At 39.0% G+C, this 20,248-nt stretch overlaps 1 protein-coding gene across 2 annotated transcripts in view; it reads left to right on the top strand.

The window, feature by feature from the left end:
• The first annotated feature begins 5,602 nt into the window (after positions 1–5,602).
• The window catches only part of LOC117301402 (transcriptional regulator ERG homolog), a 32,691-nt gene continuing 18,045 nt past the window's right edge, over positions 5,603–20,248 (top strand). For both annotated transcript variants that reach the window (XM_033785367.1, XM_033785366.1), the window contains exons 1-2: positions 5,603–6,186; positions 6,639–6,719. In XM_033785367.1, the coding sequence (XP_033641258.1) occupies positions 6,174–6,186; positions 6,639–6,719 (94 nt within the window). In that variant the 5' untranslated portion in view covers positions 5,603–6,173. The remainder of the gene's footprint in view (positions 6,187–6,638; positions 6,720–20,248) is intronic.

Genomic DNA, 20,248 nt, shown 5'->3' with positions numbered 1-20,248 from the left:
CCTGATGAAATCGACCTATTATAGCTCGTAAAACGAAGGGATTTAATGATCACAGTGTTCTTGAAAAAAAAATGTAGTAGAAGGGGAGAGAAATGTATTGCTTCAGTTTCATTCAAATACTGGGCCACCGTTGTCCAGGGGCAAATTGATGTCCACACGTGCTGTCGATAAACGATTGCACGCGGCGGACCGCTGCGCCAGGCCAAGAGCCAGTCGAAATCAAACACACACACAAAACAAAACAAAAATGATAATAATAAAAAAGGGGAGAATATAAAAGGGTGCTGGCTTTTATACGAGAGCTTTTAACCGGTTGGATTTGCATGTTATTACCCCGTGATTGTTTTCTATTCTCTGCCCCGTACCTCGTCAAAACCTCAGTCAATGCCGACTCCCCCGCCGGTCTTTTTTTTTCTGCTCTAGCTATTTTTCTTTTCATTTCAAAGCATGAATATTCGCCCTATTGCATCTACTCTCTCCCAACAAGGCAAGCAATGGAGCTTCGTGTGTATGCCCACATATTCTGTTTCAATTGATCTCTTCCCCCCATAGTGATCCATCACCACTCACCTTTTTTTATTACGAAAAAAAAAATCAAAAAAGTAAAATGTTTTTTTTTTTTTTTTTTAACCGAGCATCTCTGAGATGGGAAGAAGAAATAGAATGGAAAAAAAGTGTCCCAGGGCTACAGGCCTACTCGCAGCGAGAAATCACAACGACGACGAGAGCATTATTAAGTCCTCACCACGCGCTATGTGTATCACCCGCGGATAGAAGCTTGGACTCGGCGTAGACAACCGCGATATCAAACTCTCGTGTTGAATATTCAGCGAGCGGCTCACATTTCGGGCGAAATACAGGCAAGCAAAAGAGAGCAGATAAAAAAAAGGCCGAGAAAGAGAGAATCAGCGCCAGCAAAAAAAAAAAAAAAAAAAAAAATAGGAGCCAGTGTTTAAATAAAGACGTCAGTTGTAGACTTGGGGACTCGGGTCCCGTTTGATGGATGGGGCGCAAATTACCATGCGACGAAGAACATTTAGTGCCATAAAAGCAAGGATTTATGCCCCTCTAGAGGGAATTTTTTTGCTGTGGGATGAAGTAAAGAAAACAATTAATGCAAGGTTTTCTTGCGACGCCTGGGGTTGAATTTTGTAATTTGAGTCTACCAAAAGACAAGAAGTATATGGTTCACTTTGAAGACACAACATAACACATTTAATAATTATTATATCCAGCAATGTTATAATGAACATAATAAATGAAGCAAAATATCATTTGTATATACAAAGTAATGACATTAATGCAAGCGTTTTTTTTTGTGTTCTATTTTTTGTATCGATGCCTGTGGTTGAATTTTGAAATCTTGAGTCGACTCAAAGAATACAGAGGTCGTTTGGGGTGACAGGGCTTTTTCTCATGCTGGTAATTTACTTTGGAATAATCTGCCTCTTAATATCCGTAACATGTCTTCTATTTATAAGTTCAAAGAGGCCCTCAAAACCTAGTTTTCTGTTTCTTCCTTGCGCACTGAGCATCACTTGTGGTGGATACCGGCGCACTATAAGTGGTCTGATTAATATCATTGTTTATTTGTAGATAAAAACATATTACACAAAACAACAATTTAATCATGCATCAATGATGATGTAATACACAAAATAAATTAAGCAAAACATAATGTGCATTCACCTAGAAATGCAAGAAATGGGTGTCACAATTTTGTAAGTGCATTTTATGCAGTTGTGAATGAACTGACTTAATTGCTTGTTTTAAATACTTGCCTTTTATAACTTAAACTATTCGACACATTTGAATGCATTATGTCATTATTATTATTGTTGTTGTATAATGTTGTTGTTGTAGTTGATGTTCTTGTTTTCCTTTTTGTTATTTTAGTTTTCTGTTTAAGTCTTCTCCAGAAGACGATCAGAGCATACTGGTCGAAACGTCACGTTGAAACCAACGGTTATTTTCAGAACCACTCCAACTCATTAGAGATAGTCATTACATGGTGTTACCACAAACCTTTCTATATATTGTTCAAGTAATGTTCATTATTTAACAATGATCCATAGTGAGGTCCATCTTGCCCCTTTCCATTCACAAATTCTAACGAGCACTGGGTAATTTAGGTAAATTTCTTGCCGAATAACCTTTCTCGATAAATTGATTATTTGTAACTTAGTAAAGTGAACATAATAATAGATGAATAAGTGTAAGGCAATAACCGTAACGTGAAGCTCACTCTATAAGCCAAGGGGTTGATAAACACAAACGCTGATCTTATCCTGGTTTCTGTTATCATCGAAAAGGAAGGACGGGCAGAAAAAACTCAAAACGGCAGATTCCTTTACCTGATATGATATTGGCAAACATAGAGACTTTAAAGGCACTGGACACTATCGGTAATTTCTCAAAATGTTCAGAATAAAAACTTACTCGGTAACGAGCAATGGGGAGCTGTCGGTAGAATGAAACCTTGTGAGAAACGGTTCCTTCTTTGTAAATCGTAGTTTGTTGAGAAAGAGTTAATTTCTCATTCAAATAATAAAATACTTCAACTGAAGCCTTGTATTATTTATCTGAAAGCCTATCCCATTTTAGTAATGTAACAAAGGTGTGTTCTTTCTTGCATTATTCTCTTTCAAATTCGATGACCAATTGAGCCCACATTTTAACAGGTTTGTTTTATTTAATATGCATAATGTTGAGATACTCCAAGTTAGAATACTGGTCTTTGCCAAGTAACCAGAGGTGTCCAGTGCCTTTAAGACGGTGTGTGTGCTCTGTCTATGATTCGAAGCTGAGCCTAATTGATTGTTAAGCGGCCGTGACATGGAAAGGCGGGAGAAAATGCCGTAGCTCTGATCGACTTTGTGATTTATGATATTCAAAAACGGAGCTATATTTCAGCTGAACATACGCTAAACGGATGTCCTCCGCACTGCCGCGTATAAAGTCGATTATGTCACAGTGCCAACATTGAAATTGGAGCGCGTGGTCATTTGACACCTTTTTTTCCCTTTCTCCTCTTAGAAATCATTTACGTCATTGATGGACATATAAATTTGTCTAACCTCTTTAATAAATGAAAATAAAATAAAATAATGGTCTGATGTGTTGACCCCATAGCAGAATATTAAATCAAAGGCTAAATGGCAACACTACAAACACAAACAGGTAGCTAATTAGTGTAACATAAGCAGGGAAGTAGAAATACATGAATATGGTCAACAATAATTAATGGTTTAATTTATTATTAAAATTTAACACTGTGCAGAAAGTGGATCGAGATACATGAAGCTGACTGTTGCTATTTCGATCTATAGTTTATAATAAATAACACTTTACCATGTCCCAGATACTTTGTTGGTCACTTGACGCAGTGACGCAAAATTTAGTACACGCGTTAAAGACAGTGGACACTATTGGTAATTACTCAAAATAATTATTATCATAAAACCTTTCTTGGTGACGAGTAATGGGGAGAGGTTGATGGTATAAAACATTGTGAGAAACGGCTCCCTCTGAAGTTCCATAGTTTTCGAGAAAGAAGTAATTTTCCACGAATTTGATTTCGAGACCTCAGATTTAGAACTTGAGGTCTCGAAATCAACCATCTAAACGCACACAACTTCGTGTGACAAGGGTGGTTTTTTCTGTCATTGTTATCTCGCAAGTTCGATGACCGATTGAGCTCAAATTTCTACAGGTTTGTTATTTTATGCATATGTTGAGATACACCAACTGTGAAGGCTAGTCTTTGACAATTACCAATAGTGTCCACTGCCTTTAAACGCGACGTTATTGATGGCATTTTTTGTTCATCCCTTCTATTTACAACAAAGCCAACTGTCCACCTTTGATACTTTTAATTGACATTGACTGTGTATATTTCTTAGAGGGTGTGCCCCAAGATATAATAAGAACATTTCGTATCTCCACCCAAAATGTCAATTCTTTGTTTTGGCAACTGTGACAGAAAACCATTGTCTGTGCTTCATTCGTGTATGCGATTGGCGACTGCCTTTGTTGTGCTGTTTCAAACCAGGTAGATGTCACCTATGGGCGAGCGTGTTGTGCCGTACGAGACGCCATCTAGTGTCCAGTTTATGGTTAACTGTCATCATATTGTTGTCCAGTTTGACAGCTCTAAGAACTGTGCCTTTAAGCATAAACGTCAGATCTGTTACAATTTGACGCACCTTCTCATTGTTGTTCGTTCTGGAAGAAGCATTTCAATTTAATATCGCTGTCAGGAGAAATTAGTGGAATTTGCAAGCTTCAAATTGCTAAATTTAGGCTGCCGCAGTTTTTATTTTGCCTGTCGTTGCAATATGGATTGATAGAAAATTGTACTTGTTCGTTATTGATTACAGGGGTTTGTTTTGAACCCTTGATGACATTATTGTCCTTATTATTGTTTTCACAACTGACAAAATATTCCCTTTTTCTTATTACAAACGATGTATTTTTTTAGAGGTTTTCCAAAAAAATCCAGACGAAAACATAACAACAATAACGTAAAGACCGGCTTAGGAAATAATATTAATTTTACTGTATAGTACATAAACACTCAAAAATGTAATAATAATAATAATAACGAAGTCTTATATAGCGCACGTATCTACCAAACAAGGTACTCAAGGCGCTGAGTATATACAAACTTTCAGAAAGATAGGTTATTGCAGTGATGAATTTTGAGACCGAATTAGTTACCACTTTATAATATACTCCATCGAATAAAAACTCATTATTTTATTCTATTTTTTATAAGAGTCATTTGAGTGCACATACAGTCTTCAAGATGATATTTCATTGCACGCAGGCCTGCATTTAGCACAAGCGTTGGGAACGAGCCGTCATATTTCAGTTGACACAAGTCATAAGGTCATATCATAATGCCTACAAAAGATCGCCATTGTGATTTTATTTTATTTATTGATTGATCGTATGACATTTTTGGAGGGGAGGCAGTACCCCTTCCGTACCGGCGTAGTTACACGTGCCGTCAAAATGACCAAGGACCGGGGGCAATCTCCCTTCTCTTCTCACCGGGCTGTTTGTGATTTCCTCACGGTCGCCCGCATCCCAATTGGGACGGGGTTCTCCGGACGTTGGTCTTCCACGTTGGTGAACTGATACCATAGCTATATCCCACACTCTGATGACTACCAATGCTGTCTGACTGCATCCTTCACTTGCTTGGAGGAGGGACTTGTGACTATATTAGATAAAAACTAGAGGATAAAAAAAACTGGGGAAAAAACGAAAGGCCGGACTACACCGGTGATTGAGACTACACCGATTAACATCACAAGAGGCACGGGGGAAAAGTGCCTCGCACGCGGCCCAACAAGATCGCTGACTTGACCACTGATTCGGGTTGGAGTTTTCTCTAATGCATGCCTGGAGCGCAAGAGCACTGCAAGTACCCTTCGCCCAGTCTCTCTCTCATAGCTCTCCATCCATCTCATTTTTTTTTCACCCGCTGGTTTCATTGCCCGTGATAGAGACACTTGATTGGCCCTTACTCTCATCGCTATTCATGCGACTTACGCGCTCTTCACAGCCATTAAGGCCAACAAACCAATAAGAGCTCACTGTTGTTGCTAGGCCGCCAGGCCATAACCCGTCACATCACTGACTATAGGCAAACGAAGCTCGGGCTTTATTTCTCACTCCTCTTTTTTTTCACCCTTATCGTCTCCGTAGTACAGGCCCACCAAAAACAAATCACTAACAATGAATCCCAAGCAAAATATTTGATAAATCACAGTCGGACCGTGGTGGTGATGGTTGCTGTGTGCGTGTCGTGAGCACTGGATGTCGTCTGCTACCCGTGTGTTGTTGCTACCAACGAAATTTCCACTTCTAATTTTGGCGCGTTTTCTCCAACCACGTCGTCTGAACAGCTACTGCGTGTTCATATGCACGTGTATTAAAAGTCAACGAGTTGGGTTTTGTTTTTAAAAACGCTGCCGTGTGTGTTGCTGTGGCTTTTAGAAAGTCAGGATCTTGTCTGGAAATTACCGGTGTAGGTCGTTAAAAAAGTCGCAATTGTGGAGCTGCAGCGAGAGAAATTCGCTGCACTGGCGGACAAAATAGGTGGGAAGCGGTGGTCGCCAGGTCATCACCATTCCTACCCACATCACTACGACACATCCGCTCAGATGTTTCTAACGGGTAATTCCACACATTATTATTGTTGCTAATTTCATTCTTAGCCAAGTCAAACACAACTATAAACAAACCTCACCCCCGATTAATTGACTACCCGGCAATTAACTGGGGTTTTTATTTTTAGCGGGAGGAGTTCTCCCTGCCACTTATCTCGTCCTCGCCATCGTAGATTGAGATTGAGGAAGGAAGGAAGGAAGGAAGGATGTCTACAACTCCATGCATCTGAAGGGTTCCCTTTTCCCCCGCTCGTTTATTTACCGCGGTGCAATGGGGCTCTTGAGCGAGCGGCGCACGGCATCTCAGACCGTGCCGCTCGCCACTTCTTCCCCGTTCGGACTTAGCCGCAGAAGGCGTTTGTCTTCGCTCCCTTGGATTGTGATTTTATTTTCTTATTTTTGTTGTAACTACGGACGACGCTAAATGCCAACTCTATTTTCTTTCGATGTTTATTGTAGAGCCATCGTGTGCCGAGTCACTGGTGAGGGGGAGGCAGAATAGCTGGGCGACATCGGTGCCTGTGTCGTCATCGTCAAAGGGTAAGTCTTGAAACAACCTTTTTTTTTTCTTTTTGAAAGATTGACAAGTTAAATAAATTATTAATTGATAATGGCCGTTCTGCCGTGGGGATAAACAATATTTTCCGTGTTATTTTAATTGTTACTTGTGACACTGTCTTCTTTCTCGAAGAATGACCTTTTCTTGTCGTTAAGTCCTGGTTCAACTTTGGTTGCTATATTAAGTGGTCGACACAATCTTAGCACCCTATTTTAAATATATCAAGATGGTAAAGTTTACAGAGTTCTAAAACTGTCAACGAATGTTGACTCCTCTGCTGTAAGGGAATTGGAATATTTGCCATGTGATTTGAATTGTTACCTGTGACATTGTCTTCTTAGTTAACGAACGAACACTCATCGCTGTTTTGCCCAAATGTTGTTGCTAGATTTAGTAGTCGGGGCATTATTATAATTTTTTTTTTACTTGGGACATTGCCTTCGTTCTCTACGAACTATCGCTCCCGATTGTTAATACTAGGCTCAATATTGTTGCTATTTAGTGGCTGGCACGTTCGTATTTCAGTTAGCTGTTGGTTAGCTGTTTTTATATTTACGTTCATAACCCCTTGTTAATTTATAATTACAAACCAATAACCGGTTTACAAAAGACTAAAATTATTGAAATTCATTGTCGGTTTAAGTCATCAGAGAACACAATTTGTCTCTTAATAAATGTTTTAACAATTAGCAAATCCTCTACTAGATTGTTGAGAAAAAATTATCCTTATTTCAAAACGTGCTTAAAACCTCATAAAAAATGCAAATCTTAACGCATAATACAATATGCGATATTTTTTACACCAATTATGTGTTCTTCGTATAAATCCAACTCCATTGAAGCTTGATATGTCTTTAAAGACACTGGACACGTTTGGTAATTGTCAAAGACCAGTCGTCTCACTTGCATTATGTACAAAATAACAAACCTGTGAAAATTTGAACACAATTTGCTAGAGAACAATGACAGAAAAAACACCTTTGTTACATAAGTTGTGTGCTTTCAGATGCTTGATTTCGAGACCTCTAATTCTTAATCTGAGGTCTCGAAATCAAATTCGTGGAAAATTACCTCTTTCTCGAAAACTACGTTACTTCAGAGGGAGCCGTTTCTCACAATGTTTTATACTATCAACCTCTCCCCAATACTCGTTACTAAGTAATGTTTTATGCTAATAATTATTTTTGAGTAATTACCAATAGTGTCCACTGCCTTTAAATAAACAATGAAACTGGAATCATCGCATCATTACTAATCAGCGGGCAAAACAAAACTAATCATCATTGGACTTGTAGGGTCGGTGTACAAAATGTGTTAATTTTTCAATATGACATTAAGTAATGTTAGGTTAATGTAGAGCCTTTATTATTCGTGTTCAAATACTTTCCAACCAGTATTTGAAATTAAGCCTTCTAAGCAAATCCTGCCCATCACAGTAGTTTTCTAATCCGTTGGACAAGCTCAATTCCTCGTACGCCAATCGACTTCATATTTCCACATGACGAAGCTAATGTGACGTTCAGGATACTTTAAATTATTGAGAGGCTTCGGATTATCCAAACTATAATACAATTATTAAATCATAGCGCTTCATACTGCTCTCCCGGTTAAATCACCCGCATAAACAGACAGGTATCTCGTTGTAAATTATATCAATTATCAAGTCAGAACTAAATAAGTATTCTTTATCCCCGATGCAAATTTAACATATAATTATATATCGTTGCGGTACCCGGTGCCAAAGCATAGGATTCGAACTGCCTCTAGCTACCGGATAATCTAGTTGGTAAGACACTGCTCTATAATTCCAAGGGTCGTGGGTTCGAATCCCAGCCGAGTAATATGCCTGTGATTTTTTTTTTCACAGGAGTCGGGGAAAGTACTGAGTATACAGTGCTAACACACATCGGTGTATTGGTAACTCCTGATCATTAAATTAACAACCTCCAAGCAGGTTTGCAAACATTCTTAGAAAAACAAAAACACACCCAGCGATAACAATACGCACAAATCATGATAAATGTAGAACCAAAATGCCTGGTTGTGAGTCCCATGGTGTTGATGTACCAATGGGCGTTGCTCTTCTTTATTGCCACAAAGAGGGGGTTTCATTAGGCTTTAAAAATGTACAACCTCAAAATTATGTCCGAAGGAAACAGCAGTAACTGTACATCAAGTACTATAGTAGTAACAACAAAATACATGGTAGTGAGTCACATGGTGTTAATGGACCAATGGGCATTGCTCTTCTTTATTTTCACGAAGATGAGATTGTCATTAGCCTTTCTCTTTTGAACCAATGGGCATTGCTCTTCTTTATTCTCACGAAGAGGGGATTGTCATTAGCCTTTCTCTTTTGAACCAATGGGCATTGCTCTTCTTTATTCTCACGAAGAGGGGATTGTCATTAGCCTTTCTCTTTTGAACCAATGGGCATTGCTCTTCTTTATTCTCTTGAAGAGGGGATTGTCATTAGCCTTTCTCTTTTGAACCAATGGGCATTGCTCTTCTTTATTCTCACGAAGAGGGGATTGTCATTAGCCTTTCTCTTTTGAACCAATGGGCATTGCTCTTCTTTATTCTCTTGAAGAGGGGATTGTCATTAGCCTTTCTCTTTTGAACCAATGGGCATTGCTCTCCTTTATTCTCACGAAGAGGGGATTGTCATTAGCCTTTCTCTTTTGAACCAATGGGTGGTGCTCTTCTTTATTCTCTTGAAGAGGGGATTGTCATTAGCCTTTCTCTTTTGAACCAATGGGCATTGCTCTTCTTTATTCTCACGAAGAGGGGATTGTCATTAGCCTTTCTCTTTTGAACCAATGGGCATTGCTCTCCTTTATTTTCACGAAGAAATGTCATGTGGTTTTCTCTATTGAACCAATTAGCGATGCTCTTCTATATTTCCACACAGAGCTGATTTCATTAAGCTACTTCTATTGAACCAATGAGCGATGCCCTTCTATATTTCCACATAGAGACTGATTTCATTAAGCTACTTCTATCGAATCTGAAAGTGATCCTGAGTGTTAGATTCGCTCGTAGTTGACACGGAAGCTCTTGTCAATATTATGCACAGGTTTTGGTTTCAGTCTGATTTTTCATTTAGGGTTGCTCTTGCTATCTTATCTCCCCATATCTCAATGCAAAGACGCTTTGTGGACGTCTATAGGTCTTTATTAAACAAAAACATAATAGTGACTAGGCTGTCATAACTTCTGGACTGTAGTCACTTGTCGTGTTCCTTACCAATGTTGATTCCTGCCGATGTCAATTTTACAGGGGGGGGGGGCTAAATTTGCATGCTAATGTGAGCTAACAGCACAGCTTCATGAGTTAGATCGTCATGCGTTTATGCATTGTGGTTTTAAATCAGTAGTAGCTGCCGGCATTTTTCTGATCTAGTATCCACAATCAATGCAGTGTCCTAGTCCTTGCTCAAAATAAACAAAAACATTTGGCAAAACCTCATCCACTGTATAGGTGTCTTTGCAATATCTAGCCTGCCCCAGAGCATTAAGCCAAAACCAGTACTGTAACAATGATAATTTCTGACTCTGTCGACTGAATGGGGGGGGGGGGTGTAGAGAATTGTGCATGCATTTGGGAATGGATAAATTAGATGTCCACTTTATTTTGTGTCATTGTTTTACTTAGTAGTGACTGTCAACATTTGCCTGATTTGCCACAACCTAGAAATTTCCATGTAATTATTTTTAAAAACTCCCCTGTACTTATTTGAAATAAGCAGCAACATTTAGCAAAACCTCATCAACTGTGAGTGTCTTTGCAATATTCAGCCCGCCCCTCCAGAACATTAAGCCAAACCCATTGCAAACAAAAAGGAAAACATGCTGACATTATTTCTGACTGAACTCAGACTGGAATGGAATTTACAAAATGTGTTTATCTGTGTATGTCTATGCTTGTTTGCCTTTTTAAATTGTTTAGTGTTTTGTATTATCTTCTGTGCTTTTTTATATGCCCCCTCTTGCCTTAATGTATTTTTAGGGTTTTAGGAGACATACGCCTTTTGGCTTTTATGCTCTCCTGGGCACCCACCTGTTGTTTTACTTTGTTTTCTTAAGTATTTTTAATGTATGTACATGTGCTTGTAAATGTGATTGCCCGAATAAATATTATTATTATTATTATTATAAATCTCGGCATTGAGATTCCCCCAGCCTTAGCCCCGCCCACTTGACTTTGACATTGTCTCCTTCATGTTCTATGATCAATCTGAGTGAATCACATTTTGTTTTGGATGAATATGCCCTTGTCCTTTATTGGATCGAACCTCCATGCTTCTCTTCATTCCCCGTGTTCCCTCTTGCTGTCAAGAAATGACTAATAATTACCTTTAAAGTAAGCGTCGATCGGACCTGATAGAAAAGCGAGTGGAATAATATGCATAGTCCTTTTTTGGTATTACGTCACCGTCTTTCATTTCAAAAGGTCGTCTTAATTAGAGCTGTTCAGATCTCTTCTTGCTTGACTGCTATTTGGTAATAAAGGAGAAAACAAACGGAGCTCGGTGATTTTAATAACGAAGGCGTCAATAGCCAACGTTTAATGACCATGCAAGACTGTGCAGTGAAATTCTAGACTTCAGCAACTACTTGAAGACAAGATAAAGGGTTGGTTAATGAAATGACAGTTAATTATTTTCAATCTGAAATTTTGTGGATGAACCGAATTTAGATGCTTGGGAAATGATGTTGGCATTGTTTGTTTTATAGATGGTTTGCTAGGTGTGTATGAAAACGAGATACGGTTACGACATCAGTCAATTTTAGGTTGACAGAAAAAACACAACAGAAAAATAAGTGAATATTTGTCAATACTCACTTGGGACGCTATTTCGAATTGGGTGTTTAGATAACATCCTCGCTCCCTCTTAGTAGATTTTTGCTAAAATCCTTCCCCAAGAAATCAATCCCTCTCCGTAATTGTAAAAAAAATTGAAATCTGATATTTAACAAAACAGAAAACTGCTGTGGGCTCAAAACGCATTTAGCAGTCATCTAATTAGGACGATTCTAGATTCGCCGTGATGGACCCTGAGCTGGCTTGGACCAACGAATGGGCACACAATTCATGGCTGTCACCCCCCCCCCCCCCCCACGTCCATCACCCCCACCCCTCCTCACCACAGCTCAATCAAATAGCATAATAGAGCAATTAAGAGTCCATGCGTTTGGTCCTTGCCCTACGTCTGTGTGTTAGTAGTTAATAAGCTGTAATCGTTACAGTACACAAGTTAAGTAATTTTGTGTACAGTGTTTAGTATATATATATATATATATATATATATTGTTTTTGTTTTTTTACAGCGTTCAGTATTTTTTTCTACAGCTTTTAAAATTTTCATCCGCAGTTAAACATTACTATGATTGCTGCAGGGCTAATGGCAACAGACAATTATAATAATAATAAATTAGCTGAATTAATCGGTTTGAAGCCAACATCCTTTTTTTGAACGATAGTCATATTCAGGAAGCATTTCAGTCTTAAATATAGAGTACAAGTTTACAGATTTGTATTTAATTATTTATTTATTTATTTATTTATTTATTTATTTATTTATTTATTTATTTATTTATTTATTTATTTATTTATTTATTTATTTATTTATTCATTTATTATATTCATTGGGCACGATTTGTTAGCTTTTATAGCTTTGGTAATGCGAGTTAGCCTACTTGTTCTTCTTCTGTCTGTTTATATTTTGAGGATAAAAGGCTCAAGTTTGAGTCACCTTTCATGCACTTCTCTTTGAGCATTCTTCATTTAGATTTTCTCCCTATTTTATCGTATTTGTTTCCTTCGGCTAGACTTGATATTTTCTAGCCGCTCTAGCCTTTTTCCTCGAGTCCGCCACGCTCTAACAAACTAAGCCTGTACTTTGACATGCTCTAATAATATTCCATTAGAAGCCTTCGTCGCTAGCAGAGACAAACTCAGGACACATTTCAAGAAAAGAAAGAAATAAAATCTCTCAAAAGAAATTATTCATTCGCTCGTCTCTCTAAAGGGTCAAGTATTGACGGTGCGCAGCAGCTTTCCGCCATCTTGCCCCAACTTCCGAGCGGTCTTAGTATATAACTACCTAGCCACTTGCAGCGGGGTGTTCAAGTACCTTAGCGGGTTGCAAGGGGACAACCTACCCCGTTAAGAGAGCGCGATTTCCCCCACTCTCTCATCGTCGTCTCGTGGCACACGCCGGATGCTGGATGGAGTTGATACTTCCAGTACTATATGGATAAGAGTTGGGGGAGGGGGGGGTAGGGGTAGGGAACTGAGCGTTAAGAGTGAAGGTAGGGTTATGGTATGGAAGCGAGCCCTAACCATCAGTGACGTACAGAGTTTAAACTCCCAGTACTATATGAATAGGAGGAGTGAGTGGGGGAGTGGGGGGGGGGGAGCGGGGGACGCGAGCATTAGGAGGGATGTAGTGGTATGGATAGGGAAGCAAGCATTAAGCATTAGTGACGTATGGAGTAGATAATTCCATTAGCTTTCTATAGGAATAAGAGCTAAGGGGTAGGGGTAGGGCAGCGAGCATTAAAGAGTCTGTATAATATGTTTGATGTTGACTCTGAATGCCAATACACAATTTATGTGGTACTAAGTTCACCAGCTTTTGCATTTTTAAAGAAACATTTCTACTACGGTTTAGGAAAAGATAATTAGTTATCCCAAAAATCAGGCGAAGCGTGTACAGGTAACGCTTCCCAGACTCTGTATTCATTTTCGGATAAGGTATGAATATTATTCGTTCCGGAGTTTTGGTAATATCAAAAAAAAAAATTGTATACAAATACACGTATATACTTAAAACAGCCAAACGGTTCTACAGCAGAATGTATAAGCAATGCCTTTAAGCATCAGTGACGTGTGTTGTGGATGCGACCATACTATACCGAACGTCGGTTTTTATCAATCATGTTGAAAAGGAATTGTGTGATTGAGAAGATTTAAGCGATCGTACTCAAAGAGCTCGGCTCCCATCTTTAAAGGCAGTGGACACTATTGGTAATTACTAAAAATAATTACTAGCATAAAACCTTTCTTGGTGACGAGTAATGGGGAGAGGTTGGTGGTATAAAACATTGTGAGAAACGGCTCCCTCTGAAGTGTCATAGTTTTCGAGAAAGAAGTAGTTTTCCACGAGTTTGATTTCGAGACCTCAAATTTTAGAATTTGAGGTCTCGAAATCAACCATCTAAACGCACACAACTTCGTGTGACAAGGGTGTTTTCTTCTTTCATTATTATCTCGTAATTTCGATGACCTATTGAGCTCAAATTTTCACAGGTTTGTTATTTTTTGCATATGTTGAGGTTCACCAACTGTGAAGACTAGTCTTTGACAATTATCAATACACTGCCTTTAATATTCAATCTTTGCTCTGTTGATTTGCATATTATCACGACTCTTTGCGTTGATTGTCGCTCCGTAGACTGATCCTACAGCCTTGCATTCTATACATAGATCTTATTGTGTGTATGTGTTTTGAGATTCCAAAACGGCTCTTTGTTTTCCCAGGGTGATCAATGTTTTGTGTTTGAGGAAGAGTTGCATAACAGTTAATTAAGAGATGAAGATTTCACACCAAGCCACAGCCTCATAGTAAAGCACAAGACAAAACTGATTGTACACACAATGTATCGTAGCTGTTTCAAACAGCAACACTTTACGAAGGCCCTGAATGAACATCAATTAATTATATCGTAGGATGCATATTTTGAGACACACCAAGTGAGAAGGCTGGTCTTTGACAATTACCAATAGTGTCCACTGTCTTTAAATAAGTTGACTTTTTTCACATTTCATTTCGATCTGGTTGTGATGAAGCCAACAACTCTCAGAAAAGCGAACTTAATCACTGTAGTAGCTAATAATCCAATGGAAGATGAAAAAGGAAGTTTCAGTTTTGAGAAATGTGTGTACGATCATCAACATCTCATGCGAAAGTTCGGGTGAAAATAAATATATTTATAAAGGATCATGCCAGCAGCAGCAGCAGTTATCCATATGTTCATGAGTTAATTACAGCTTCAACTTCCTGAGTTTATATACACACTAGCCATCTCGGAACAATCCCTAACTCGTAGATCCATAAAGATCGATTGAGTATAAAGTGACCGATATAACGTTATCGGTACAAATCACTGGGAAGTCCGTGTAAACACGAGGCGACAGCGGGCAGATGGTTGCAAGCGACCGGGGTGACGGAGCCGATTCATCGGCGGGTCTGTGGCTTGGACTGCGCGCTGGGGGAATTCCTTCGCGGAGTCGTTTGTGGTTACTTCATTCCAACATACAAAACCCCAAAACAAAATTTCGTAAATTGTTTTCTTCTTCTTCTTCATTTCAATAATTAAACGGACCACCACTTAATTATACAGGTAGGCCTACTCTAAGATGACGTCAGTTTGACGAGGTCAGAGACTTGCTGTTTTGCTCGTTTTTATATTATTTAAAACGAATACAAAAACGAGAAGGAAACGATATCACTATTATAGAGATGTTGAGTGAAAATAAACACACAAAAATGTACTTCGAATGAAAATAATTTTCCTAATAAAAGTCTTCGGGCCTGAAGCCCCTTTTTAGGCATCTGTAAGCACACAAATTGTGCAAAAAGGGGCACTGTTTTTTCTTATATTTTTACTTCAAATTTGATGACCAATTATTAATTAAGTAAAAAATTTCATAGATGTTCGTTTTGTTTTTAGCTTAGGTTGGGATACACCAAGTGAGAATACTGAGCTACATATGATATGTAACGATGGTTTTATAAATATAGGGTGACACTTCTTCAATGAATTGTCTTTGTTTCACGCCATTCATTATCAGACGTTCACCGATCTCATATTTAAATACCGGTCCATATGTGGATTACGGACAGACCTCGTAACACTGAAGTGCCGCTAGTGTTGTCTTTCCCCTTCTCTACATGTAGGCACAGAGGACTAAATCACCTCTTATGCTTGCATATTACATTGAAACAGCTGTTCAGTATTACTGTCCCATCCATCCTTCCTCCATAAGGTATCCATATTTGACTAATAAATATGGCAATGTTTGCTAAACAGACGCGATAAGAACAGCGCTGGAGTGCTGCGAGCACGCAAGATAGCAGCCCTGTCAAAAAAAAAAAGCGGGAAATAAAGCGCGCTGAAAATGCTCTACAAACTCATCATGTGTGTTTTTCCTTTTAAAGTAAATTGGGAATGACTTTTTGGCCTGATTTTTGACTATGATGGTGCTGAAATGCATGCCCAATTGGGATATGTTGAGTGATGGTAGTAGTTAGAGCTTATGTTTTAGGAATATAGGACTGTATTTATTTGGAGATATCATCCATAGTGGCGTTGATGAACGAGGTGAGGTGTCAGCGTTCCGTAACGGCCACTCGTAGGTTGTTGTGGAGAGGTTCGGGTCAGGAGATTTCCAACGTATTGTGAGTGGAGTTCCTGATGGGGCGAAATCACTCATTTATTGTTTAAACTTAACTATAATTTGCTCCTAAGTTCGCTGCCCTTTTCAATGAAGCTATTCTACAATTTCAATACAAAATGGTCTGAGAATGACATTATTCTGATGTTTGTTTGTTCAAGGATCCCCATTTAGAGGGGCTGCGTTTGCATTTTGTTTCTTTATTTCGCACCACGATGTATTTTAATAGTTGTGCAGTAAAGGTGATAAACTAAACTAATGAACAGAATGGGATGGATGACTATTGTGAATTAGAAAGAAGCTATAGGGGTTTGATATCCATTTGTTTGTATCCACAACCGAAAACTACCATGCTGTTAGTTTTGAAGAAAACAAACATTTTAATTATATAAAGAAAAAAAACAAAGAAAAAAAAAAACAACGACAACAGCAATGGCAAACAAATGCCGTTCCTTATGCTGATAACGTCGCTTCATGTTCCCTGTCAGAGAAAAAAAATAGCCATGCTTTATTTTCTTTAGCGAGTTTATCAAAGGCAGGCATATCAAGAGAACCTAATGAAAGTAAATTCGCCGTGGTCAAGGTAAAATACCAAGTTCACGACGAGCGAATTCCTATAATATTGCTTTCACTCTATAGTCTTCCGCTGAAAGAATCGATCCATCGCCATTGGCGGATCTTGTTTTCATTTTACTTGTATTCTACTCCTGCCGTTCGCCTAGCTTGCGCGTGCGCACTGACGGGAGAGAATGCCAATGGATCGGAAGCTTTTTCACCTTCCTTGAGGCTTCGAGTTTTTTTTTTCTTTTCTTTTTTTAACAAAAAATTTTTATGTTTGGGGGCATAAAAAGAATGCTTAACAATAGAAAACTTGCGGGTACAACCATGTATTGACTCTCTAATAAGAGAGTTTTGGCTCTGAAAAGAGCAGGTTTGGTCTCGACGTTTCGATCAATGCACTCTGATCGTCTTCATGAGAAAATGAAAACAATACTCCATGAGTATACAGGAGTGCCTGGGCGCAGTGATCCTGGAATGAAGATTTTACAATTTTTCCTTTACTATTATCGCAAATAAATAAGAATACACGAAGTTCTAAACAGCACTGTAGCAGGATCGTTTGTAAAGAAATTTCACTCGGTCTCTTAAAGAAATTTCCCCTTCGAATTGGGGCTTTGTAGACATACACGTTCACGTTGATTGATCGAAAATAGGATCAAAATAGTACCTTGTGTATTTATTTTATTTATTAATACATTTTATTATTGAGTAAGTAGTGGCTCTTAAAAAAGCCGGTTCAAAAACAAGAAAACTGGTTTTTCTCAGAGCTACCATTACTCACCAAAGATATTTTACATAGTGCACCGCAAACCTTAATATTTTCAACCATGCACAACCTTAGGTCTCATATTATTACTGTTAATATTTTTGTATTTATTGTATAAACAACAATTGAGGAGGAGAGTCGGAACTCAACACTAGTCAGCGTGTACAGCGATGTATAAAAGACACACTCTTAACATTCTCGAAAAACAAAACCTGAGAAGAAAAAAAAATCTCGTCCCTTCCCTAAAAGCTTTGACCATCTGTGCCCGTGGTTTAAGCTCATGTCGTGGTCTCACCACTCACGGTCGTCTCCAGTGTATTTAACTTCTCATCCACAGCTAATATCCCCCAATAAAAATCACCAAGGGACCCCTAACACCACGGCTTAACCAGTCAAACGTGCATGACAGTGCTGGGCCTTTCCCCCTTGTCTTCCCTTTTTAAATACATAGTATCGAGGGAGCTATTGTGGAACATCTGATGCCCTTTTTTCTCGTTCTTTTTTCCTTTTTCCTTTTTTAAATACATAGTATCCTGCAGGGAGCTATTTGAATGGGTTTGGTTTTAGTTTTTTGTTTTCTAGGGAGAAACATCTGAGGCTCTTTCCCCCCCCCCCCCATTTATTTGTGTCCTTTAAAAAAAAAGTATTTATGTAGCTATTTGAATGGGTTTGGGTTTTTGTATTTTATCTATGAAGTGGCATCTGAGGCCCTTTTTTGTTGTGCTTTTTAGCTGTCGTCCTTTTTAAAAACGTAGTATCCAGGGAGCTGTTGGAACTTGGGTTTGGTTTGTTTTCCAGGAAGGAACATCTGATGCCCTCCCTCCCCTCCCCCAATGTCTTCCTGTTTAATGCATAGTATCCAGTGAGCTATTGGAATGGATTAATTTGTCTTTTCGTCTTTTGGGGCTGTTTTTTCTGTCACCCTGTACATAGGCTAGTTTCCATGCAGGGGGTATTGGAATGGGTTGTCTTTTGTTTTGTTTATCTCGTGGAACATCTGGTGCCTGTTTTTTTTTTTTTTTTTTTTTTTTTTTCTGATTTTTCTTCCAGTTAGATAATTTTCCTCATGTGGATGATATTCATGACCTTGTACTCAGGTTCTGTCGATCCCCGGGTTCGAGACGGCAGTACCGGTGGCGTTCAAACCGGGGTTTGGTTTTGAAAATACTGGGCGAGTTTCCGCAAAGGAAATAATTATAGACGGGTCCCGCTTGTTGTTTGTGGGTTTTGTGTCAACAATCGTTTCCCTTGTGTCATGTAGAATGGTTTATTAATTTCCTGTCATGAACATTTTTAGAAAACAAAGGCATAACCTAATTTCGATCCAACAACGACAGATTACAATAACATAAGTTTAATCTTTGGGGCAACATATGATGGTCTCTCGTTTTTAAACCTCGTGGAGATCTGCTCTGACAAGAGCTCAGTGGTACATTTGCAACGTTTCGGATACCGGGTACCTCTCTGGCCATTCATGTCTCCTGACGACAACAAAATCAGGGTAATTGAAACGTCGAGAATAAACCAACCAAGCAGCTATTTACAGAGCCATGCACCTCCTCTTCGAAGTTAAAGTTGACACTCATTCCGCAGCAGAACCTCTCTGCGCACTACGGCACTTGCCGACTCTCTTCTCGTGATACTCTACAGTGAAGTGTGTTCGATAAAGTGAGGACGGTACACCTACAAATAATTGTTATAAAGGCTTATAATTCTGAACTAGGCATTTTATCAATACATTAAGTTGCGTTAAAATACCGTAATGTGGTGTTGCCACAAACTTACCTGCTTATTAAGAAATAACCATGTTTAATTTTGTTCGAATTCAATTTTGCTTAAATAAATCAAGGTTAATCAATCCCCAATTCGGCCTGTGTTCGAAAGTACTTACGAAAAGATTGTGTTAAATATGGTTTCGTTAAATTCCCTTAACCAGTAAGTTTTTATCATAATGGGATCTTTGCCCTGTAATTGTACCGTACAATTCAAGACGTTGTTGATATCCGTTCTGTCGAAAAAAAAAGAGAAAAAAAAACATGTCGATAAAAATACCAGAGAGACGCACATTGAGTCTTATACGTGGCCAATCCGCGATGATGCGCGCTGACATACGAGCAATAATCAGCTAGCACTCCCACGGGATTTTAACAAAACTGCAGCATTTTGCCGTCGTGAATTTTTCATGGCCGCCTGCTCTCCCCAGCCGGTGTTCTGATGCAGATGGGTGATCCGTAGTATAGGCAGAGGATTCCCTTAGAATCACAACCGCTTGGTTGACGGGGAACACGGTACAGAGAGTGGAGAGGAGCGGGGAGCGAGTGTCTGAAAACAAAATCTCAGCGCGGATTTAAGAGTTATTCGTGGGCGCTGACGCAGTAAATGCGCTCTCGTGGTCTGTCGTTAAGATGCGCTCCTCAGAGAGTAGGGCTTCCTGTACGTTGGCTATTATCACTTCCTTTACGGGAGCGTAAAAGCCGGCCACTTAACAACCTCCATGTCCAAGGCATTTGTCTCGAAATTTTCACTCCATCATAATGTGTAGAGTTCTCTCTCTCTCTGTCTGTTTTGTTTTATTCAGTCTTTATTCAGTCTTTATTATTTACCCCAGAACTCGCGGGACCCCTTGCGGAGTGTGGCGCCACGCGGGGTGACTTTTTCTGCCCCTCACTTCTGCGTGACAATTGTACGGTTTTTTTTTGTGCTCGCTGAAACTCAAGTCTA

This window comes from Asterias rubens, chromosome 17 (assembly GCF_902459465.1).
Source record: "Asterias rubens chromosome 17, eAstRub1.3, whole genome shotgun sequence".
Lineage (NCBI taxonomy): Eukaryota > Metazoa > Echinodermata > Asteroidea > Forcipulatida > Asteriidae > Asterias > Asterias rubens.
Note: the sequence above shows the minus strand (reverse complement) of the source record. Positions and strands in the feature narration are given on the sequence as shown.